Genomic DNA, 19328 nt, shown 5'->3' with positions numbered 1-19328 from the left:
TTGCACCAGTTGTAGCAATCCTGGGCAAACTTCTCCTATGCACCTTCATGGTGTACCTCCCTGATGCTGAGCTTGCAAAACTGACTGTCCATGGCTCCAGGTCAGCAAACAGTCAAGTGTGGAGGTGGACCATCTGTTGCAAGGGTTCCTATAGCTAATATTCAACATGGACATGGCAGTTCCAGTGGTTGCAACAGTCTGCCTCAAATCCTCTTTCACTGCCTCCTTCCAGATATGCTGCAGTGTTATCCCATAGAGAGATTCCCTGGAGTAAAAAGGAGGGACATAGTCCTCGTTGCCATCTCATTCTGTGCCAATTCACCAGCCATCAAATTGGGGAAGAGTCGTTTGGAGTTTAACAAAAATAAAGACAGAAAATGCTGGAAAAATACACTAGGTCTGTCAGCACCTGGGAAGAAATAAGACAAGTTAATGTTTCAGGTGTAGGCCCATTTTCAGAATGCAGTACAAGAATTTTCTGCATTTAAATTGTGGAGTTTATCGAGAAGCATTGGGGTGGATCTTGTCTTTGGCTGAAAGTGAGCATAGATGTAAAGCAGGCTGCCTTCTCCTTATCACCTGATTTATGCTATTACACAGAGTCAAAATTCATCTAACTATATTTATTTTGGGGATAGATTTAAAAGTATAAGTTAAATAGAAACTGAAAGTATTCGAAATGCATAGAGTTGGTCACTACCTCAAAGAGAGTGATCCAATATTTTAGTGGGAGCTGAAGAATCAATGTATCTTTCTCTTTCACGTTGACCAACCCAATGCACTTTCAAGTTCTGTTTCATACTCCACCATTTGCAATTATTCCTTGTAGCTTAAATAATTATTCATATCACCCCTTTTTATTTGTTTCAGGTATTATGTTGGCAGATATAATAGAGAAGTACTTTGTATCACCTACTCTGTTCAGAGTTATTAGGTTAGCCAGGATTGGCCGTGTCCTTCGACTTATCAGAGGAGCTAAAGGAATTCGAACACTCTTATTTGCCTTGATGATGTCACTTCCTGCCTTGTTCAACATTGGCCTTTTACTCTTTTTGGTTATGTTCATCTATTCCATTTTTGGAATGTCCAATTTTGCATATGTGAAAAAGGAAGCGGGCATTGATGACATCTTCAATTTTGAAACGTTTGGCAACAGCATGATTTGCCTGTTCCAGATCACCACCTCAGCTGGCTGGGATGGACTGCTCTCACCCATCATGAACAGTGGCCCTCCTGATTGTGATCCCCACTTAGCTAATCCAGGTACCGATGTAAAAGGGGATTGTGGAAATCCATCGGTGGGGGTCATCTTTTTTGTCAGCTACATCATTGTTTCCTTTCTGATTGTGGTGAACATGTACATCGCCATCATATTGGAGAACTTCAATGTGGCCACTGAAGAGAGTGCTGAACCACTTTGCGAGGATGACTTTGAAATGTTCTATGAAGTCTGGGAGAAGTTCGATCCGGAAGCCACGCAATTTGTTGAGTACTCCAGACTGTCCGACTTTGTTGATACGCTGCAAGAGCCATTGCGGATTGCCAAGCCGAATAAGATCAAACTGGTTACCATGGATCTACCAATGGTGTCGGGTGACAAAATCCACTGTCTGGATATACTCTTTGCATTGACTAAGGAGGTGCTGGGTGAATCTGGAGAGATGGATACTCTGAAGGAATCAATGGAGGAGAAGTTCATGGCTGCCAACCCTTCCAAGGTCTCATATGAACCCATAACCACCACTCTTCGGCGGAAACAAGAGGAGGTTTGTGCAGTCAAAATTCAACGAGCTTTTCGGCGTCACTTGCTGAAACGGTCTGTCAAACATGCATCCTACTTGTACCGCCATAGTTTAACAGATGCGATTCTGCCTAATGAAGAGGCTCCAGAGAAAGAAGGATTACTCGCTACTCGAATGAGTCAAAGCTATGGTAAATACCAACCTGACAAAGAAAATACACCACCCTTAGCTCTAGAAGAAGCAACAACTCCTGTAGAAGTAACAGCAACTTCTACAGAAGAAGCAACAACTTCTACAGAAGAAGCAACAACTCCTACAGAAGAAACAATAACTCCTATAGAAGCCACAGCAATTCCAATAGAAAAAGCAGCAACTCCTCTAGAAGCACCAGCAACTCCTCTAGACGCAGCGGCAACTCATCTGGAAATGGCAGTTACCCCTCTGGAAGCTGCAATTACCCCTCTAAAAGCAGCAGTAACCCCTCTAGAAGCAGCAGTAACTGCAGCCAAACCAGTAGGCTGGATTTCTGAAACAAAGGATATTAAAGAGTCAATTGTATAATTGGAGTAGAAAGTGCTTGTAACAAGCCAAGCTTACAAAGCACAGCACAAGGTGCCAAGGTGTATAGCACTAGTGCCTTCAAGAATGTCACTTTGTCCCTAGTTTTCTAGCACTGAGATTCCAGTCTACAAGTGGGAAGTGCATTGTGCAACTGATCTTTGCAGTATAAGCTGGGAGGACCCACAGTACAGTTACAATCCTTGAGCCAGAGAAAAATGTCATCTTTAAAAAGAATCCCTCTAACATTCTTGACTGTAATCAACACTATGACAAAGTGTTTAGCTGCAACTCGAATATGTATCTCTCCAGTGTCACGACTTGTTTTGTGTATGAGAGTATGATTGTTGCTGTCTGTAAAGGGAAATTTTTGAACCATCAGGAAAATATGGTTGATCCTTGTACAGTGATTGGATTTATATCAGATATGCTGCATTTAATTAATACTGAACGTTAACCAGGGTTGTCTTTTGATTGTTACGGAAACAAAACCATTATCACACAGTAGGTTAGCCCAAAGATCATTTCTTCAGCTTCATTTCAAAACTGTTCAACTTAAAAATGCTTTTAACTCTTTCAATACTGTGCTTTTATTAATCCAACAAATGCCATTTCTCTAAAATGTATGCAGCATTCAGATTATCGCGGGAGATGAACTTTCATTATAGTACATTTCTTTTTGTACAATACAATTTAAAAAGAAAAGCCATCTAATTAATTGTTGTGTTGTAATCTTTTTAAAATTCAGCTGTTCAGATACTATTTTAAATATAATAGTTTCCATCTGCTGCAAGACACCAAATTCAACAAGTCTCTCAATTACTGTTCTTTGGTGTAAACATATTCGACAGTGACACTTTCAATTTTTGTCTATAGCATATGCGGGGTCAGTTAGTGTTTCAGGGTAGATATTGTTACTGCTATAGTGATTTCTGGTGTCACTGAGCATATTTGCAAAATCTTGAGTCCTTCCTTTCCTCCCAAAGTGCCCCATCAGCAGGATCGATTGCTCAAGGTAAACTAACAAGTTCTGTTGCTACTTCACCAAGAATAAGGCACACTTTCTCTCCAGCCATCACAGAACAATGATATATCACTTCATTAATTGTGATTCATGAATTTGCATTTGTTGATTCATGAACACTTCACTTTCAATCACTAGACTGTTCAGAACAACCTTGAATACTCTCTTAGTGAACACAGTAAAGCAGATTCGCACAACTGTGTTAGATGTGGATCCTAGATAGTGTCGTAGATCTTTGCATTCAACCTGCAGTACATTGAGAATTTGGCTTGAAGGTTGAAGCTGAAGAATGTTTGAATACAGATTTGGTAAATCGGACAGATTTGGGACTCTTGCTGCTTTTCTCAGCAGTGCTGTTTAAGTGCTAGGATATCCCAGTAAAAATGAGACAGCTAAAAGGCATGCAGGACTCCGCCTGAGAGAAAATGTTTCTATGTTTATGTCGCTAAGGATAAGAACAGACCCTCAGGCTCTTATTTACTCACTTCTCACTTTGTGGCTGATTTCAGGCCTGTGCACCAATCAACTCTTTCCCCACTTCCTGGGATAGGTAATAAACTAGAGACCTGTAGCTAATTCAAGAATTAGAATTAATCCTCTGCTAAAAATTCCTTTCTGGCCTCCCATGGAAAATCAAGCAAGCCCCAGACAATCCAAGATCAGCACACTGTTTTCCAGATTAATTTACTTTTGCCCTCCATTCATTCTTCAGAAATCCATCTTTCTTGAAGAACTAAGGCATCTAGTCTGGACTATTGCCACAGGAATCTTCTTTCACAATGTAACCATTTCTGAGAATGATAAACATCCAACTTCCTCAATTTGTAGTGGGTGGCGGGGAGCACCTAGTACTAGTTCATCCCATCACTCAGACATGCCGTCAACATCCATGACATCTATAATCTCAATGACCAGACAAATACCTGGATTTTCATGTAGGAACATTAAGAACTGGAGTAGGCCATTCAGCTCTTTAAGGCTACTTCATCATTCAAGTAGATCATGGGTGATCTACACCTCAACTCTTTGGCCCATATTCCTTGATTCCTTTATCTAACAAAAATCTATCAATCTCAATCTTGAAAGCTTCAATTGTCTCGGTATTCCCACCCTTTTGGAGAGTACTAGATTTCCACCATCTTTTGTGTGAAAAAGTGGTCCCTGATTTCACCTCCAAATAGAATGGCTCTAATTTTGGCATTATTCCGCTTGTTCTTGGTTCCCCACAAGAATAGGTTGTTTCTCCGTATCCATCCTACCAAATCCTTTTAACATTTGAAACACCTCAATCACATCACTCCTCAACCTTCTATACTCAAGGGAATACAAGCCAATTTTATGCAACCTGTCCTCATAATGTAAGTCTCTAAGCTTTGATACCATTTTGATAAATCTCTCTCTCCACAGTTAATATTCCTTTCCTGAGATGCAGGGCCCAAAACTGAACACAGTATTTCAGGTGGAATCTGACCAAGACTTTATTCCATAGAAATGTAATGGTAAGGAGCCACTGAGACAACAATGCCATTGACCATCATGAAATTAGGAAAATTTGGAGATTTAAGATCAACAAGTTCATGGTCAATTTTCAACATATAGGAAGTGTCACGTCTGAGAACTTCTTACTAGAGTGTTTCTTGGGCTGTTTGGACAGGACATAAATATTAAAGCATAGCCATGTGAGTGTGACTTTATCACTCTCAGATCACATCTAGGGCTATACATCTTTAAATTTGAATTTGAACAAAATGCAAGGGAGCAAGTTTTGTAAACATTCACATCACACCTGAGATCGAGTTCTGTGTCCTGTGAACTTGCCAGGGAAAAACCAATTTGTTGGACTTAATGCAGAGTTTTCAGATCAGTTTAAACCAATGCACTCATCCAGTAAGAACCACAAGTTAAGGCCAGGCCTGGGGTTGCCATCTAAATTCTGCTTTCAAGATACTACCTGGAAATTTCTGAAGGACAAAAATCAGTCAACAGAATTTCAATTTTTACAATTGTACTTTGAGATTGTAGACGCAGGATTCATTAATGGTAATTTTAACTTTGTGCAATAGTGCTAATCAGGTGATAGTGAGGCAGCAGGCCATTTTACATCTCTTCCTGACTTCGGTGGAAATAAAAATTGGCAGAGGCATAAAGCAGGCAGCTGACCCACTATCACCCCTTTTACAGCATTGCACAGTCAAAATGATCTCTATTGGATCATTAAAGTTATCGATGCAATTTCTTCTGTCAGAAGTCCACATCATGATCCTGCCCCTTTGCCCTATCCCATTTAGTTTTGAATCTGGCAATAGGTAATCCTGTTTGCACATGGAGGGCCTGCCCCTTGACCCTGCTGGCACAGAGCCCATTCAGATTGAGACAGAATGACATGACTAAATAAATAGCAGCAATCCTGTTTGTTATGGTCTTATTACTGTTACTTTCCCAAAGAAGTACCAAATGATTAAAAAGTAGGGTAATTTCTCAGGTGATATATTCAATAAGGCAAATGTGAAACCATTTGGTTTTCAGCATGTTCCTATTTATTTTCTTAATTGTTCTACTGTTATTTAAATTTCTCAAGATTGGAATTGTATCTGAAGCTCATAGTCTTATACTTGCAGAAGGTTAGCCTGCGTCGTGATAATTCCAGTTACTGGTAAAAAGATACTGCTTACAATGCTCTCAAAGGTGAAAAACAAATTTAAAATTGTATCAGGCAAGATTTGCTTTGTACATATTGTTGATTTCTTGTTCATTGACAGCATGTGGCACAGCTGTTTTTTTTTCATTCATAACTGAGCCCAAAAACCTGATATAAGTTTGTTGAGAGGCAGTGTTGTAAGTCAACAATAATGATGCACAGCAGTACATCAACATACTATGGCAGGGTAGTGGATATGATGGATTTAATTAAACTACTCAACTTTATGCATTGATCCGTATTTTGATCATCCCTCACTTTTCACTGAAAGTTATGCATTATGAAATAAATTCAAGAGAAAATAAAAATTTCATGGTGTGAAAGGTGAAAGCACCAGGCCACTCATCAATGCCCAGATAAAGTCTGCAATTGCTGTACAATGTGAGGCCTGCTGGTCAGGCAGCAATGAGGAGGATGAGAATGGATACAGCGAGGCCTCCTTATTAAAATGTCATAATGCCTGGAATAATTGGCCATTTGGCCCTTCAAGGCCACTTCATTCAGTTCATCAAATCCACACTCTTCAAAGTTCAGAAAGACTTTTGTCGGCCATAAATAGGCTAATGTGGAGCATAAACACTGGCATAAACCAGTTGGCCAAATGGCCTGTTTTTGTGCCATAAATTCAGTGTAATTTTATTCAATAATTATTCTTTCATGGACCTCCCGCCACATGCCACTGCATATTGTTTCACTATGTTTTTAAGAAACACAATTTTTTCCTTACTTCCTAAAGCACTCACAAAGTTAGATTTTCCAACTGACCACCTCTCAGGAGATTAAATAAATAGGGTAGTGTTCATTGTATGTATTGTCTGTGCAAGTCATAGGCTCAATGGCCTTTTCTATATTCTATGTTCGCCTATATTTTTATAAGAAACAGTCATTAACCTGGGCGCTTCACAAAACAAGCCATTATTGCTCAGTATGTTTTTATTCCAGCTCCCATTCATTGACATTCTCAGAAACCAGATGCCAACCCAATCTATCCCACTCCAGCCAAGTGACACATCTAACCCACCATCCCAAAATGCAGTTTAAAGTTAAAGAATGAATGGAATCTTTCTATTGCAAATATTTCACCAGTTCATGTTTTATACTTTTTGAGGATGCTGGTGAGATAGTTCTTCTGAATAAAGAAATTCAGCAGAGACTTAGAATATAATCTAGAAGCTTAAGGAGAAACTGTTTCCACTGATGGTGGGTTGGTAGCAAGACAACACAATAATTGACAAAAGAACCAGGGAAGCACATGGGTCTGACCGTTGGCATGATCTGGAATGCACTGCCTGCATAGATGGTGAAAGCTGATTCAATAGTAACTTTTAGCACAGAATTGGATTAATACTGGAAAGGGAAACATTTGAAGGGTTATGAGGGAAGTGCAAAGGAGTATGGACTAACTGGATGGCCAGCGCAAGAACAATGAGCCAAATGGCTGCCCTCTGTGCTGCAAGATTCTATGATTCCATGATTCAGGCCCAGCCCATCTGTTAATGTCCTTAATGTCTCATTCAGTGGTATTAAAAGGTTACTTCTTAAAGTTATCGTCAATCAAATGTAGGACACGTGGAGCCCAATTTCAGCTAAACAGCAAGCAGTTATTTTGCTGAGGGACGTGTTTCTTCAATGTTCAAACATGTTTAGAAATTTTTGTACCAAACATTTCATGATAAATTGTAGATTAGACTGTGCGTAAATTTATAGAGGTTGATTTTCACTGTCCCCGCTGTGTAGGAACTGGGTGGTAGTGTTCCAAGTATGGCAGTGCTGAATTTAACCATCCCATTCTTGCTGCTGTTCCTTTCGCTGCCATTTCCAGCTGGTTCTGGAAATTGGTAACTTATTTCAGGCTGCACCTCATTGAGGCTGGATCCCACCAACGTCTAATTTACAGCTCGGACACTCGTTGAAGCCACTGGATTCCCTCGCCCCTACTGACCGCCAACCACCCCTCCATCATCCCCTTCATGTCATTTCACGTGGGCTCTAAATGCTGGTTTAATGGTTGCATTAAACTCTAATCCATCCACTAAACTGGCCTTTTGCTGAGGACATTGAGTGGGTGATCAGGCAGTGTGATCACCATGATGGCATAAGATGTTGTTGGAGCCTAAGCTTACTAATATTATGCACTGATCTCAGTGCCATCCTGCTTTGGGGATTGCAGAACAGAATAAATTCACCCCTTCCCCATTACTGTCTCTTCAAAGGTTTAGTGATCAGCTCAGGGTCACAAAATGAATCACATATCCCTTGGCCGATTAGTGACTTTATCTTTCATGACCTAGGCCCCAGGTTATGAAATTCCCTCTCGAAACTTGTCCACATCGTCATCCCTCTCTCATACTTTTGAAACCCTCCTTAAATTCCACTTGTCTGGGGGCCCCTATAGTCTCTCTCATGTTGAGCTCAGTGCCTTTTTATCTGTGAAGTAAAGCTCAATATTCTTTAAGTGTAATTATTGTTCTAATGTTGGGCAGCAAAGCTGCCAATTTGTATAGCGCAAGATCCCACAAGCAGAGGATAGGGACACTACCACTTCCATGTTTCTCTACAAGTCACACATCATGCTGGCTTAGACATACATCGTCATTCCTGGGTCAAAATCCCTGAACTCTCCACTGAAGAGCATGGGCAGGAATGGGGGCATGGGGGGAGGGAGCAGTGGGGGGGAGGGGGTTGTGGGGGGGGATTTGTGGAGAGAACATGCACCATATGTACTGTGGCAGTTCAAGAAAGACGCTCACAACCACCTTCTCAAGGGCAGTTAGGAATGGCGACCCACATCCCGTAAATGAATAATTTGAAGAGGAGCAATGAGATAAATGACTAGATCACCTAATTACAATGATGTTAGTTGAGCGATAAATATTGGCTAGGAGAACTTTCCTGTACTTCTTTGAATAGTGGCATGTGAAATTTTATGTCTACCTGAGAAGGCAGGTGGCCAGATGTTGGTTTAACAGCTCATCCAAGCATGTTATATCCAACAGTGAAATGCTCTCTTAGTATGGCACAGGATTTCTGGGGTGGAGCCTGAGCCCACAATCTGCTGATTCAGGATCATTTATTGAGCAAGATACACCAGAGAAAATATGTTTTTAAGCAATTCCTTGTTTTCCAGCAACAAACTGCACTCCAATAAATAAGTTACTGTACAAAATGCTTTGAGACATTTTATCTACATGCTAAGGCACTAACGTGAATGGAAGAATTTCTTCCTTACTTTCTATTGCTAAAGTTATTAACTGGTTTAATTTTAAACATTAGTGCCACTGTTAAAACAGGAGGCAATAGAATTACATATAAATGTATTAAGCATTCTACTTGTACATTCAACTTTAAACTCTCAATAAATATGGTTGTTTTACTGCTATGGGTTACAAATATTATATTTCCACCAAAAAAGTTGGATTGATAAATGAATATTATGTTTGTTCCTCTGTTCTTGCCCAATTTTTTCTGCAGTGCTTCTGGATACCTGATTGCAATATTTCGACGCAGGAGCTGCAGTTTGTGAACACTGCACCTGCACTGCACCAGTTCTTAGGATTAAACCCCAAAGTCTACACAGGCCTGTAATAAGGCTGCTTGTCTGTAATATACATTGCTAAATTTGGAGATGTAAAATGTATCAAAAATGAAAGAAAAGGTTTTTTAGGGGAAAAAATGAAAATTTTCCCTGTAAAATTGTAATAAACTATACATTAATTAATAAATTAAACTTGTTTTCATGTTTGTTGCTAGGAAACTATTAGCAGCATGTCCTGAGCACTGTAAAGCCACACACATTGCCACTAAATGCCTCATGCCAACGGTATATTACAATACACATATGCATTTGCCTTTCAATGGCTTTATCTTTTCAAAATTTTCATAACTCACACACTCATTCATTGATTGATGTTGATATTTAGAGTGACCATAATTATTAGAACATGGGCTGGTTTTCATTTTCTTCATCCAATGCTTGATGCTGGGCCTGACCAAACTCCACCTAATTGCTCAAATCATCTGAGTCTATTCCCATCTCCATTTTTAATCAAGATAAATTCTAAAACTTGATTGGCTCGATTAGGCCAAAAATTTCAGCAAGTCTCAAAATGGGGCATGTTCTTCATTGGTCTTCCAAAGGAACACCACAGTGAAAAGCCTCCTCTTTATTCTCAATGGAAAGCAGCACCAATTAATGCCATGCTGCAGTAACTCCCAGTGGAAATCTTGGCAAGTTAAATAATTTGACCATCATACCATTACCCACAATGCAAGTGGACTGTTAACCTACTCTCAGATCAGCTACATAACAGCATCCAGTGGTGATCCATCTGCTGATGCCTCCTTTCCTTGCTTCCTTTGGGGAACTGCCCATAGAAATCAGATACAGTTAACAATTTCTCATTCTTAAGACTTGTTTTAACCAGGTTCTCCAACGTCACAATACTTCAAAGTACTTCTGTGAAACACATTTGGGCGTCCTGACAACATGAAAGATGCTTGTATAAATGCAAGTCATTTCTTTCTTTCTTCTATGTGGCATTAGGTACCTTTTAGCTACAAGTGTAATTATTGTCAACCTTGTATACATCACTAGTGGTATCATATTTGGAGTATCAAAATTAATTGGCGCACCATGAAAATGTTCAAGAAAGAGCTTCAGTTGTGACTACAAGCTCTAACTTCTGAGGAGAGACGGACAGAGCTGAAATTGGATAAAGGAAGGTTGAGGTTAGCATAATCCAGATCAACAACACGCCAGGATGAGTTGATGTGAGCAGGTTGTTTAACATGGGTAATGACCCTCCACACTGCTTGAAGTAATCAGTTTAGCATGTTGATAAAGTACTTCATTTGATATATAACTTCTTAAACTATTTTAGCAATATTAAATTCTTTTAATTTTATGTGAAGATCCTACATGAATAAACATGTATCTATTCATATAAACCAATACAAGCATGCATTTTGTTTCTAAGGTAATAGTTTCACCAGCAAGGTGACATGCTTTGAACTTCAATTAAAATGTTTGGTCTCCAATTTTCTTCTTTTCAATTCTGAAGACATTCACTCATATGTAGGTGGCCTCCAGTCTCTCCCACCACCTGTCTATTTTCCATTGCTATGTTACAGCATTGGCTACACTTCGAAATTACTTCATTGGCTGTAAAGCATTTTGAGGAGTCCTAAGATAATGCAAGGCATTTATATAAATGTAAATTCTTTCTTTTCATGTGTGATCCTAACATTTGAATACTGGTCAGCTGTTCAACCAGGAAGTAAATCATAGCTGAGCCCAATCCAGTTCTCCACTCAGCAATTCCCAACAGGGGTCCAGGACAGCAAACAGAAATGGGGAACTTGGCTGACGTCCTTCTGTTCCTTAGCACAGTTCCAGCTTCCCTAATGCCACCTCGGCTGAGGTTAGCTTTGTATGACTCCTTTCCACAGTGAACAGTGAACATACCAACTGAGTTATTGGTGCAGCTAACCTTGAACACTTCTGCAGGTTTTGGAGTACAAAAGAGATTTTCCCCAGCATAAGCTAAGTCCCGGCGACAGGACTAAATGTAGCCCCCAAGCCCAGAGGCCATGCAGCAGTACCACGCATGGTGGCTAATTAAGAGATGGCCACTGGGTCCAGTCAAGAACAGTGAGCTGGCTCTCCACTCTGCCAGCTGAATCAGAGGGCTGGAACCATTATGGCCTCAGCAGAGCTGCCAAGAGAGGTAGCCACTGCTGAGGCTGCAAGAAGAATGAGAGCACACCTCCATTTTGAGGTGCCCTAGGCAAGGTAAAAATGTACTCCTGTGCCAGGGCCAGTCAGGTTGGCCCCAGCGATCAGAGGGAAAACCCTTCCAGCCTTTGCAACTGGGAGTACTCTCCTTGGGCCATGTATGCAATTGGTTTCCACCCCACCCCAGCTCCCCAGGATTGTCACTGGGAGACAACTTCCATGCAGCTGATAACCTCATCACATGGCAGGGGCCTCTCTGTCAGGGTCAATATGCCAGTGGCATGGGAAGTTGGCTCTCAGTTAGGCCCTTTAATTTGCTTAATTAGTGGACCATTACCAGTTGGCGGTGGGGGGGCCAAGGCAGTGCCTTTCCTGCTGCTGGTAAAACAGTCAGTGGCTGGCATGTTGATGTAGTACCTTAGCATTTTACCAGCTCCCTCGCTCCTAACCCACCATCCAGGAACAATAAAATCCTGGCCCAAGAGTCTATTACTCTTTACTGAACTTTGGATGCCACTCTGCCTTAACTATCTGAGCCATCAAAGAACAACCTAACTTTTTCCATTCTATTGACGCACATAAACCAAGGCTGTTGTCCCACAGGATAATTTGTTTTTGTCAGCGGTTGTACAGTTCTTGTAACACTTGGAAAGACCCATTCGATATTTCAGCCTTATAAGATGGAAATTCTAGCTGCAGCTGTCTATTAAGTGGAGTATGTGGAACACTCCCTTGCTTGTATCAGACACAGGATGACAGAGGGATCAAATGTTTTGTTCGAACGTTATAAGTGGTCAGATGGACTTATTCATGTATTCTGTTCACTGATCTGCTCAGTAAATGAAACCAACGTACAGGATACTCACATTACAGGATTATTTTGGTACAAATTGCCTTCCGGTTTGTTCAAATTTGAACATAAATTTAGAAGTTGGTAATCCAAGAGTTCCTGTGCAAATTCCAGATCTAGAAAAGGAAGTAAACATTTCATATTTTATATATCGCAATGATTTATATCCTTGAATATAGAAAGAGATTCTACCCACAATAGGATCTCCGGTAACTGTCACCCAGCTTTTGATATTTAAGTCCTGAAACAGCTTTGCTAATAAGGCTTAAGCTGAAAAGTTACTGTGATATTAGCATACAAATACATGGCATGGCCACACAACATGAAACTGCCAGCTATTTTTGAAGAGGTGTTGACCCTTGGCAGACAGCAGTAAATCACATGGACCCACTTGCTCAGACATTCAGGTGCACCCGTTGTTGCGTGCACAGAAATGCTGGGTACATTCACTGCACCTGAATTTTGAGGCCCTGGCACCCTCAATATTGGGCTTTGAACCACATTATAATAGAGCTGATGAGGTAATGAGTTGGGTCTGCGATCAGGGTCGTAAATAGGGTCCGATCCAGTATCCGGATCAGCGTCAGAGTCTGGGTGCAGTCGAGTCCAGGGATCATGGGTCTGGGAAATGTGGACATGGGTGGGAGATCTGGGGAGGGAGTGCAGAGCTCAGGGCCAGGAGCACAAGAGATGCAGGCAGTGATTGGTAGGGTTGTGGGTGGGGGATGCGTGATGAGTGGTGGTGCTGATGGAGGTGTGAATGGCAATGGAGGAGTGACAATGGGAGATGAACAATGGTGGGAAATGAGGGTTATTTGGCAATGATACTGTGCAGTAGGGATGGGGGCAGCAAGTGACAACGGGATGTGGTGATAGAGGGAGGGGACGGGTGAGTGGTTGCGACGATTGGTGAGTGACCATAATCACTCCCTTTAATTTGGAATCTGGAGGGCCACTCTATTCCTGATAGCTCCACATCCAGGAAGCTTTGATTCCTGGTTTGTCCGAGCAGTAAAAGGCTACACTTGGTTTCCTTCAGTGCAGCCTACCCTGGTTGCTCAAGAAATACTAGTCTTGGAAAGGGCAATTCAAGCAGGCATTAAGTCCTTTATTTGAATGTACCTTGTAACTCATGCCTGCTTCAGGTGTAGACAAGGGGTGCTTTTTTTGGTCCCTATCCAATATGATGGGGGTTGCGGAGTGGGGGATGGGAATGGGTTTGGGGTTATACTTGCAGTCAGAAAAGTACACTGGATTCATGCCTGCTATACTGGGGCCTTAGTGGGCCAAAGAGTGCCCGGTATGCAGGCACTGCAAGACTAGTTTCTAGGCCATTAAGAATTGCCTGCTAATATTGCAAACATTCCTTTCCATTATGCAGGGGCATTAATGGATTTTATTATATTTTACCCAAGGTTCAGTGCAGTCACTATTTTGCAAATAGTTGAGCAAAACTCAGACTGCAGCACCAGGTGTCATTCACATGGTTTCAGGATTGTAGAAAATGACACATCACGCCTAGTCTAAATGTCTAAACTGGATGTTTTTCTCCAAGTGCTGTACAGTCGTCTTGTGGTGTGGCAGCAGTCATCATTTCTATTTTTAAAGTCTGATACTGGTCTGTGGCCATTTCTCTGCCAAGTCACTGATATACTAGTCTTGTTCCTCACATGGAGACTAAACTTGATACGTGGAGGCATCTGTTAATGTAATCACAGATCTTTCCATCTTTTCCTAGTGAGCTGTGTGTCACTTTTCCTTTTAAAACGCATACAGCAAACTTTAATATCTTTTGAGGTAAATTAGGTCTGTATCGTGTACAGCATTTTTGTTACATAAAATTACGTAGATTTTACACCACAGAAGCAAGCCATTCAGGCCAATTGGCCAAACTGGTGTTAATGCCTCACATGAGCCTCCTCCCACCCTACTTCATCTCACCCTAGCAACATAACCTTCTGTTGCGTTCTCATGTACTTATGTAACTTTCTCTGAAATGGATCTATGCTATTCACCTCAACTACTCCATGTGGTAGCAAATTTCACCTGTAACAGGACATTTGATAACAACAACCAGTTTTTTTTTACCGAAACTGAAAAGGATTGAATAAAGCAAAGGGAGGAAGGAGCTCCCTTGTGGGGCAGCAATTCAAAGAAAACCATTTTCATAAATGGCCTACATTGAAGGGTACATTACTCTAGCTGGCATATTGTTTGAGTTGTGCTTTTTCTTTCCAATGTATGTTCGTTGCATAAATTCCCAAGGCCCATCAGATGTTGGAGACTGATTTTCCAATAGTTGATACAGATTATCTGTGCAGCTCTCCTAGAGAATGAGAGAGATTATACCAATGGTTCTTATTTGCAACAAATCTACATTTCAATTATGCCCCTTAGCACTGTCACTATCCCATTATTCCCAAGTCTTTGGGTTTCGGTATAATTATCTTACTGTTGGATGCTGCCAAAATTGAGAGTTAATACTGTTCTCTATCTCTTTCTGTAAAGGTTTTAATAGAACTATTAGTCTGGAGGTTAGTTTTTCCCCTCTTAAAATAGCCAGTCCTTCAGCTGTCAGATAGTAATGAAAGAACTTGCTTTTATATCACATCTGATCAAGTCCTCAGGATGTCTCAAACCATTTCATAGAAACAACACCACCTTTAAAGTAGCAAAACATCCCGAACTGCTTCACAGATGTTTAATTAAATGGCTTCTTAAAAAATAGATTAGGCCTTAAAATTTGATAGATTTCTTTGTGGAAGTCGCTAAGACAGTGGATGAAAAAAAATCCGATAGATATCATTGACCTGGACTTTCAGAAAGCCTTTGATAAGTTACCTCAAACTAAGTTACTTCACAAGATCGAATCTTGTGATATCAGTAGGAATTGGAGGTCCAAATTTAGTTTCCATACAGCACTGCTGGAAGTAGTGCTATGTAAGCCTTGTGCCCTCCTGGGGTGTGTGCTGTGCCATCAGCTGCTTCAGGTCTGGCCCACATGGTGCACCCTCTTGAAAAAGGCGCCCGTATGGGAGTCCACTGGGTGCAGTGGAAGCAATTTATTCAGTGCTATTCGGACGTCGCACAGCTTGTCCTGATGCGACACTAACCTTGCTAATTTGGATAACGCAGGTCCATTGAATGAACTTGTGTGTCATTTTACAAAGCATTGAGCTGCAGGATTTCCCCCAGCTCCATCAGCGCTATTCAAAAGGCCAGGTACTCAACTTGCAGATAAGGTGATTTTGAAAAACCTCTGCTATTAAGTGTCTGCAAGCACAGTGGAACATTTCTGAAGGTCTTGTGGTATAAGTTTTCAGGTTTGGCAGGGAGTATTGCTGCATCCTCACAGGAATGGCAGAGGATTAGTTGACCTGTTCACACAAAGGCTGCAAGAGGTAATGGGGCCAGCAGTGCCTCTGAGTCTGCAGCATGACAGAAAGATGGAGCAGTGTTTGTGGAAAGGGGAGGCTCTGCGAGATACCTTCTTCCAAGTTGGAGCCAAAATCCTCCATGTTCCTTGACAGTAAGAGGAGGCAGTCAAGTAGCCAGCCAATGCACTCAATACTTCATGTGAATACCCATCACCTTCCTCCTGCATGTTACCATTTGAGTCCTCTGCAGCAGAGCTTGTCTGTCACTTTGCCCTCCGGTGAACTGGCACACAAACCATTCATTAAGGCTGGTCTGGCTCAGGCCACTTCTGCCCAGTGACTCACCACATGCTGATCCCAATGCCATACTAGACTTTAAGGTATGTGCAATGCCGGTTTTTGAGCTGCTGGTAATTGGTGTCAGATCAAGTGACCACACTTCTTCATCAATGGTCTGGCATTGCTCTCTCTCTCATCTTCCTGGGGCTGCTGTGGCTGGGTAGGTGGCAGTTCTTGCATGTCAGAATATAGGGGAAGGTTGGTGTGAGGGAAAGGGGAGGTGGGGTGGAAGGCAAGTGATCCATGATGGCACCATTCGCAGTTTGCTCATCATACCAGATAGCAGGATGAGGGTGAGCTGGGAGTTGAGAAAAGGCATAGGCAGGAACATAGCATCATCCATAATGTTCTCAGGGATGCTGGATGCCACAGGCTCTATTCTAGCCAGCTCCATGATATTCCTAGGTAGGGCTCAGGAAATGCAGGTGTCTTTGTTCCTTGCCAGCTCTGACTATTTTGCATCATCTTGCCCTGCAGTGGAGGGGACAGAGTCTCAGTGATTGTACTACACTGTGTATGAGTGATATGTGTACCATAGCTGGATAGTTGGAGATATGTGGTGGCAGCAAGAGGTGAGTGTGAGGCTGACAGCATTGGTAGCTGTGTAAGGGTAAGATGGAGTATGTTGAGTGTGAGCAACTGCTGATGGGTGAGTGCAGTGCATAGAGCGGTGTGATAGCTTGGCAGTGTGGTGGTTAAGAGGTGTCATATGAAGATACATTCACTGACCTTGACCACCCACATGAGGTCATTAGACTTCTTGTGACACTGCTGGCAGGTCCTCGGGTCCCAACCCTGAGAATTGCCATCCCTGGCCACCAGCTCCCAATTCCTTCTGGGGGTTGTCCTTGAGGGCCTTTTGGCCTCCTTGGAACCATGGCACCTCTCCTCCTGTCCACCTCCACCACTAAGGCCTCCAATGCAACATCCATGGCCCTGGGATCCCCTTCCTGTTCTGGGGCCATTTTCCTTGTTTACAATTGGAGCAATAGCACTCAGCAGCAGCCTCCATTGGGCTGTCGTTCAGTCCAACTTCCGTTTAAGAGGGACTGACTGCCTTTAAGAACGGCATGCTGGCTGCACCACGTGTTATCAGCACAATAATATTTGGGTTCCTGCTGTGCCAGTCAGCTGTGCAGAAACTCGGCCCCACATTACAATCAAGGAAATTAGTGTGCAGCCCACTAATTTCCTTGATTTCCACCTCCAGTGGAACTGGTGCAGACAGGTCGGAATTGCAAACCCCACCCCAATCAATTGCATAGGTAAACTTCTAGTCCTGCAAATCCTGGATTTGGAATTGACTCCAATCCTGCAGACAAAATGTTGCAATTAATGCATGTGGTTGAGATTGAAGACATGTTACAGTGGAAACAGTAGAGTGCCCCAGGGCTCAGCCCTAGATCCACTACATTTCATTGTCATTACTAATGACTGAGACACTAAGATTCTGAGTTTGCTAAGTAAGTTTGCAGACAACACCAAAATCTGTGCAAGAGTTAAGACGGTGGAGAATAGCAATCAAATCCTAAAAGATTTAATCCTGAATTTTCACACAGATATCTTTGCGAAACAACTGCCAAGACTTGGATCCAGAAGTCCTGCCCCTGAACCCAGCTCCCGCCATTTTTGCAGGGGAGAAGGAGGGCGGGTCGAACTTTCAACATCAGTGCTTCATGGATGCAGATGTACATGCTAAAGTGCATCACCTTCAGGTTGATCTGAGTTTGGCTAGTGGGTTGTCCCACTAGCCAAAACTTGTGCACCTTAGACCCAGTAGGAGAATGTTTAAAGTTAATGGAGTTATTTGGAGAGGTAGGGTACCTTTTTGGAGAGGTAGGGTACTCTTTTGGATATGGTTCCAGGACACTTTTGGTAGAGGTAATGTGCCCTTTGGGAGAAGTAAAGTGCCCTTTGAGGTTGTTAAAATTTGACATGAATGTGTGTAAAAAGTAAATAAACTCATTGGAACTGTCACACTTATTGGAACTGTCAAAGGGAACTGTCAAATGGAACTGAGAAAGGGAGCTGTCTATCAGTCAAGCGATTTAAATCTCCTGCTCTTTAAATAGTTGAAAAAACTGTCTGCAGTTTCTTTTTAAATCATTTCACTCTATGTTGACACTCGCCTGAAAGCTAGCATTATAGAATTAGTGCTGCACAACTGATTTCACAACCTATCATTATCACAGAAGGGTACCTGTTAGTCCAGTTTGATTGACAGCTCCAAATACCTCTAAAGTCTTTGAAGTGGGACGATGAATATAAATGTTTGTTGGTATCTGAAGGAAGTTAAATGTAATGAATGTTGTTTTTAACCAATGAAAGTGTCTTTTAATAATGAGTTAATCAATAAACACTTAAGAACTTTATTTAATTCCCAAATAGGTTCCAAGGCCTGCCCATGGTGGATAGTGGGTGAACTGGCATGGAAGCTGTAAGGGCAAAGGGTGGGTAGGGGAGGGAGTTGGCATGATTTGGCATTAAGTTGGCATAGGAATTTTGAAGGGCTATGGGGATTTGGTGGAGGGGCATCATGGAGGCCACTGGACAGCCAGTGACCACAGCTTTCGCCCAGTGGCCATGACAAATGCTGGGGAGAGATCCCTGGTGGGATAAAACACAGCCCCCTTTTTCTCTCCCACTGGAAAGTCGTCTTGTTTAACTGGCTATGTTTTGACTGCTGTGTGGGGTCCACCTACTGACTGGATAATTCCAGCCAATGCAGAATAATGGCCTTAATAGGTATTTTTATTATTTCAATTGGCTAACTGTGCTTGTGGGCAGGTAGCCATTTCACTCCCAACCCTGCCTTCCAGAAAATGGCTCGGGGTAAGATGGCACCAGTAAACCACATGACGGCCAGCAGCGTAAAATTAAGCACCACTTACCTCTGTTCCCATCCATCTCGGACTCTGAAAATACTGACCCACATCTACAAAACTGTGCCCAATTTTGGTTCCCCCACATGGTGGGTGATATAGCGTCATTGGAAAAGGGCCAGGG

At 42.0% G+C, this 19328-nt stretch overlaps 1 protein-coding gene across 1 annotated transcript in view; it reads left to right on the top strand.

Annotated features, from left to right (window-relative positions):
- Positions 1 to 2303, top strand: part of LOC121268967 (sodium channel protein type 4 subunit alpha-like) — a 208334-nt gene extending 206031 nt beyond the window's left edge. Inside the window, exon 26 of the mRNA XM_041173268.1 lies at positions 871 to 2303. Within this exon, the coding sequence (XP_041029202.1) occupies positions 871 to 2303 (1433 nt within the window). The remainder of the gene's footprint in view (positions 1 to 870) is intronic.
- The last annotated feature ends 17025 nt before the right edge of the window (positions 2304 to 19328 follow it).

This window comes from Carcharodon carcharias, chromosome 23, assembly GCF_017639515.1.
Source record: "Carcharodon carcharias isolate sCarCar2 chromosome 23, sCarCar2.pri, whole genome shotgun sequence".
NCBI lineage: Eukaryota > Metazoa > Chordata > Chondrichthyes > Lamniformes > Lamnidae > Carcharodon > Carcharodon carcharias.
Note: the sequence above shows the minus strand (reverse complement) of the source record. Positions and strands in the feature narration are given on the sequence as shown.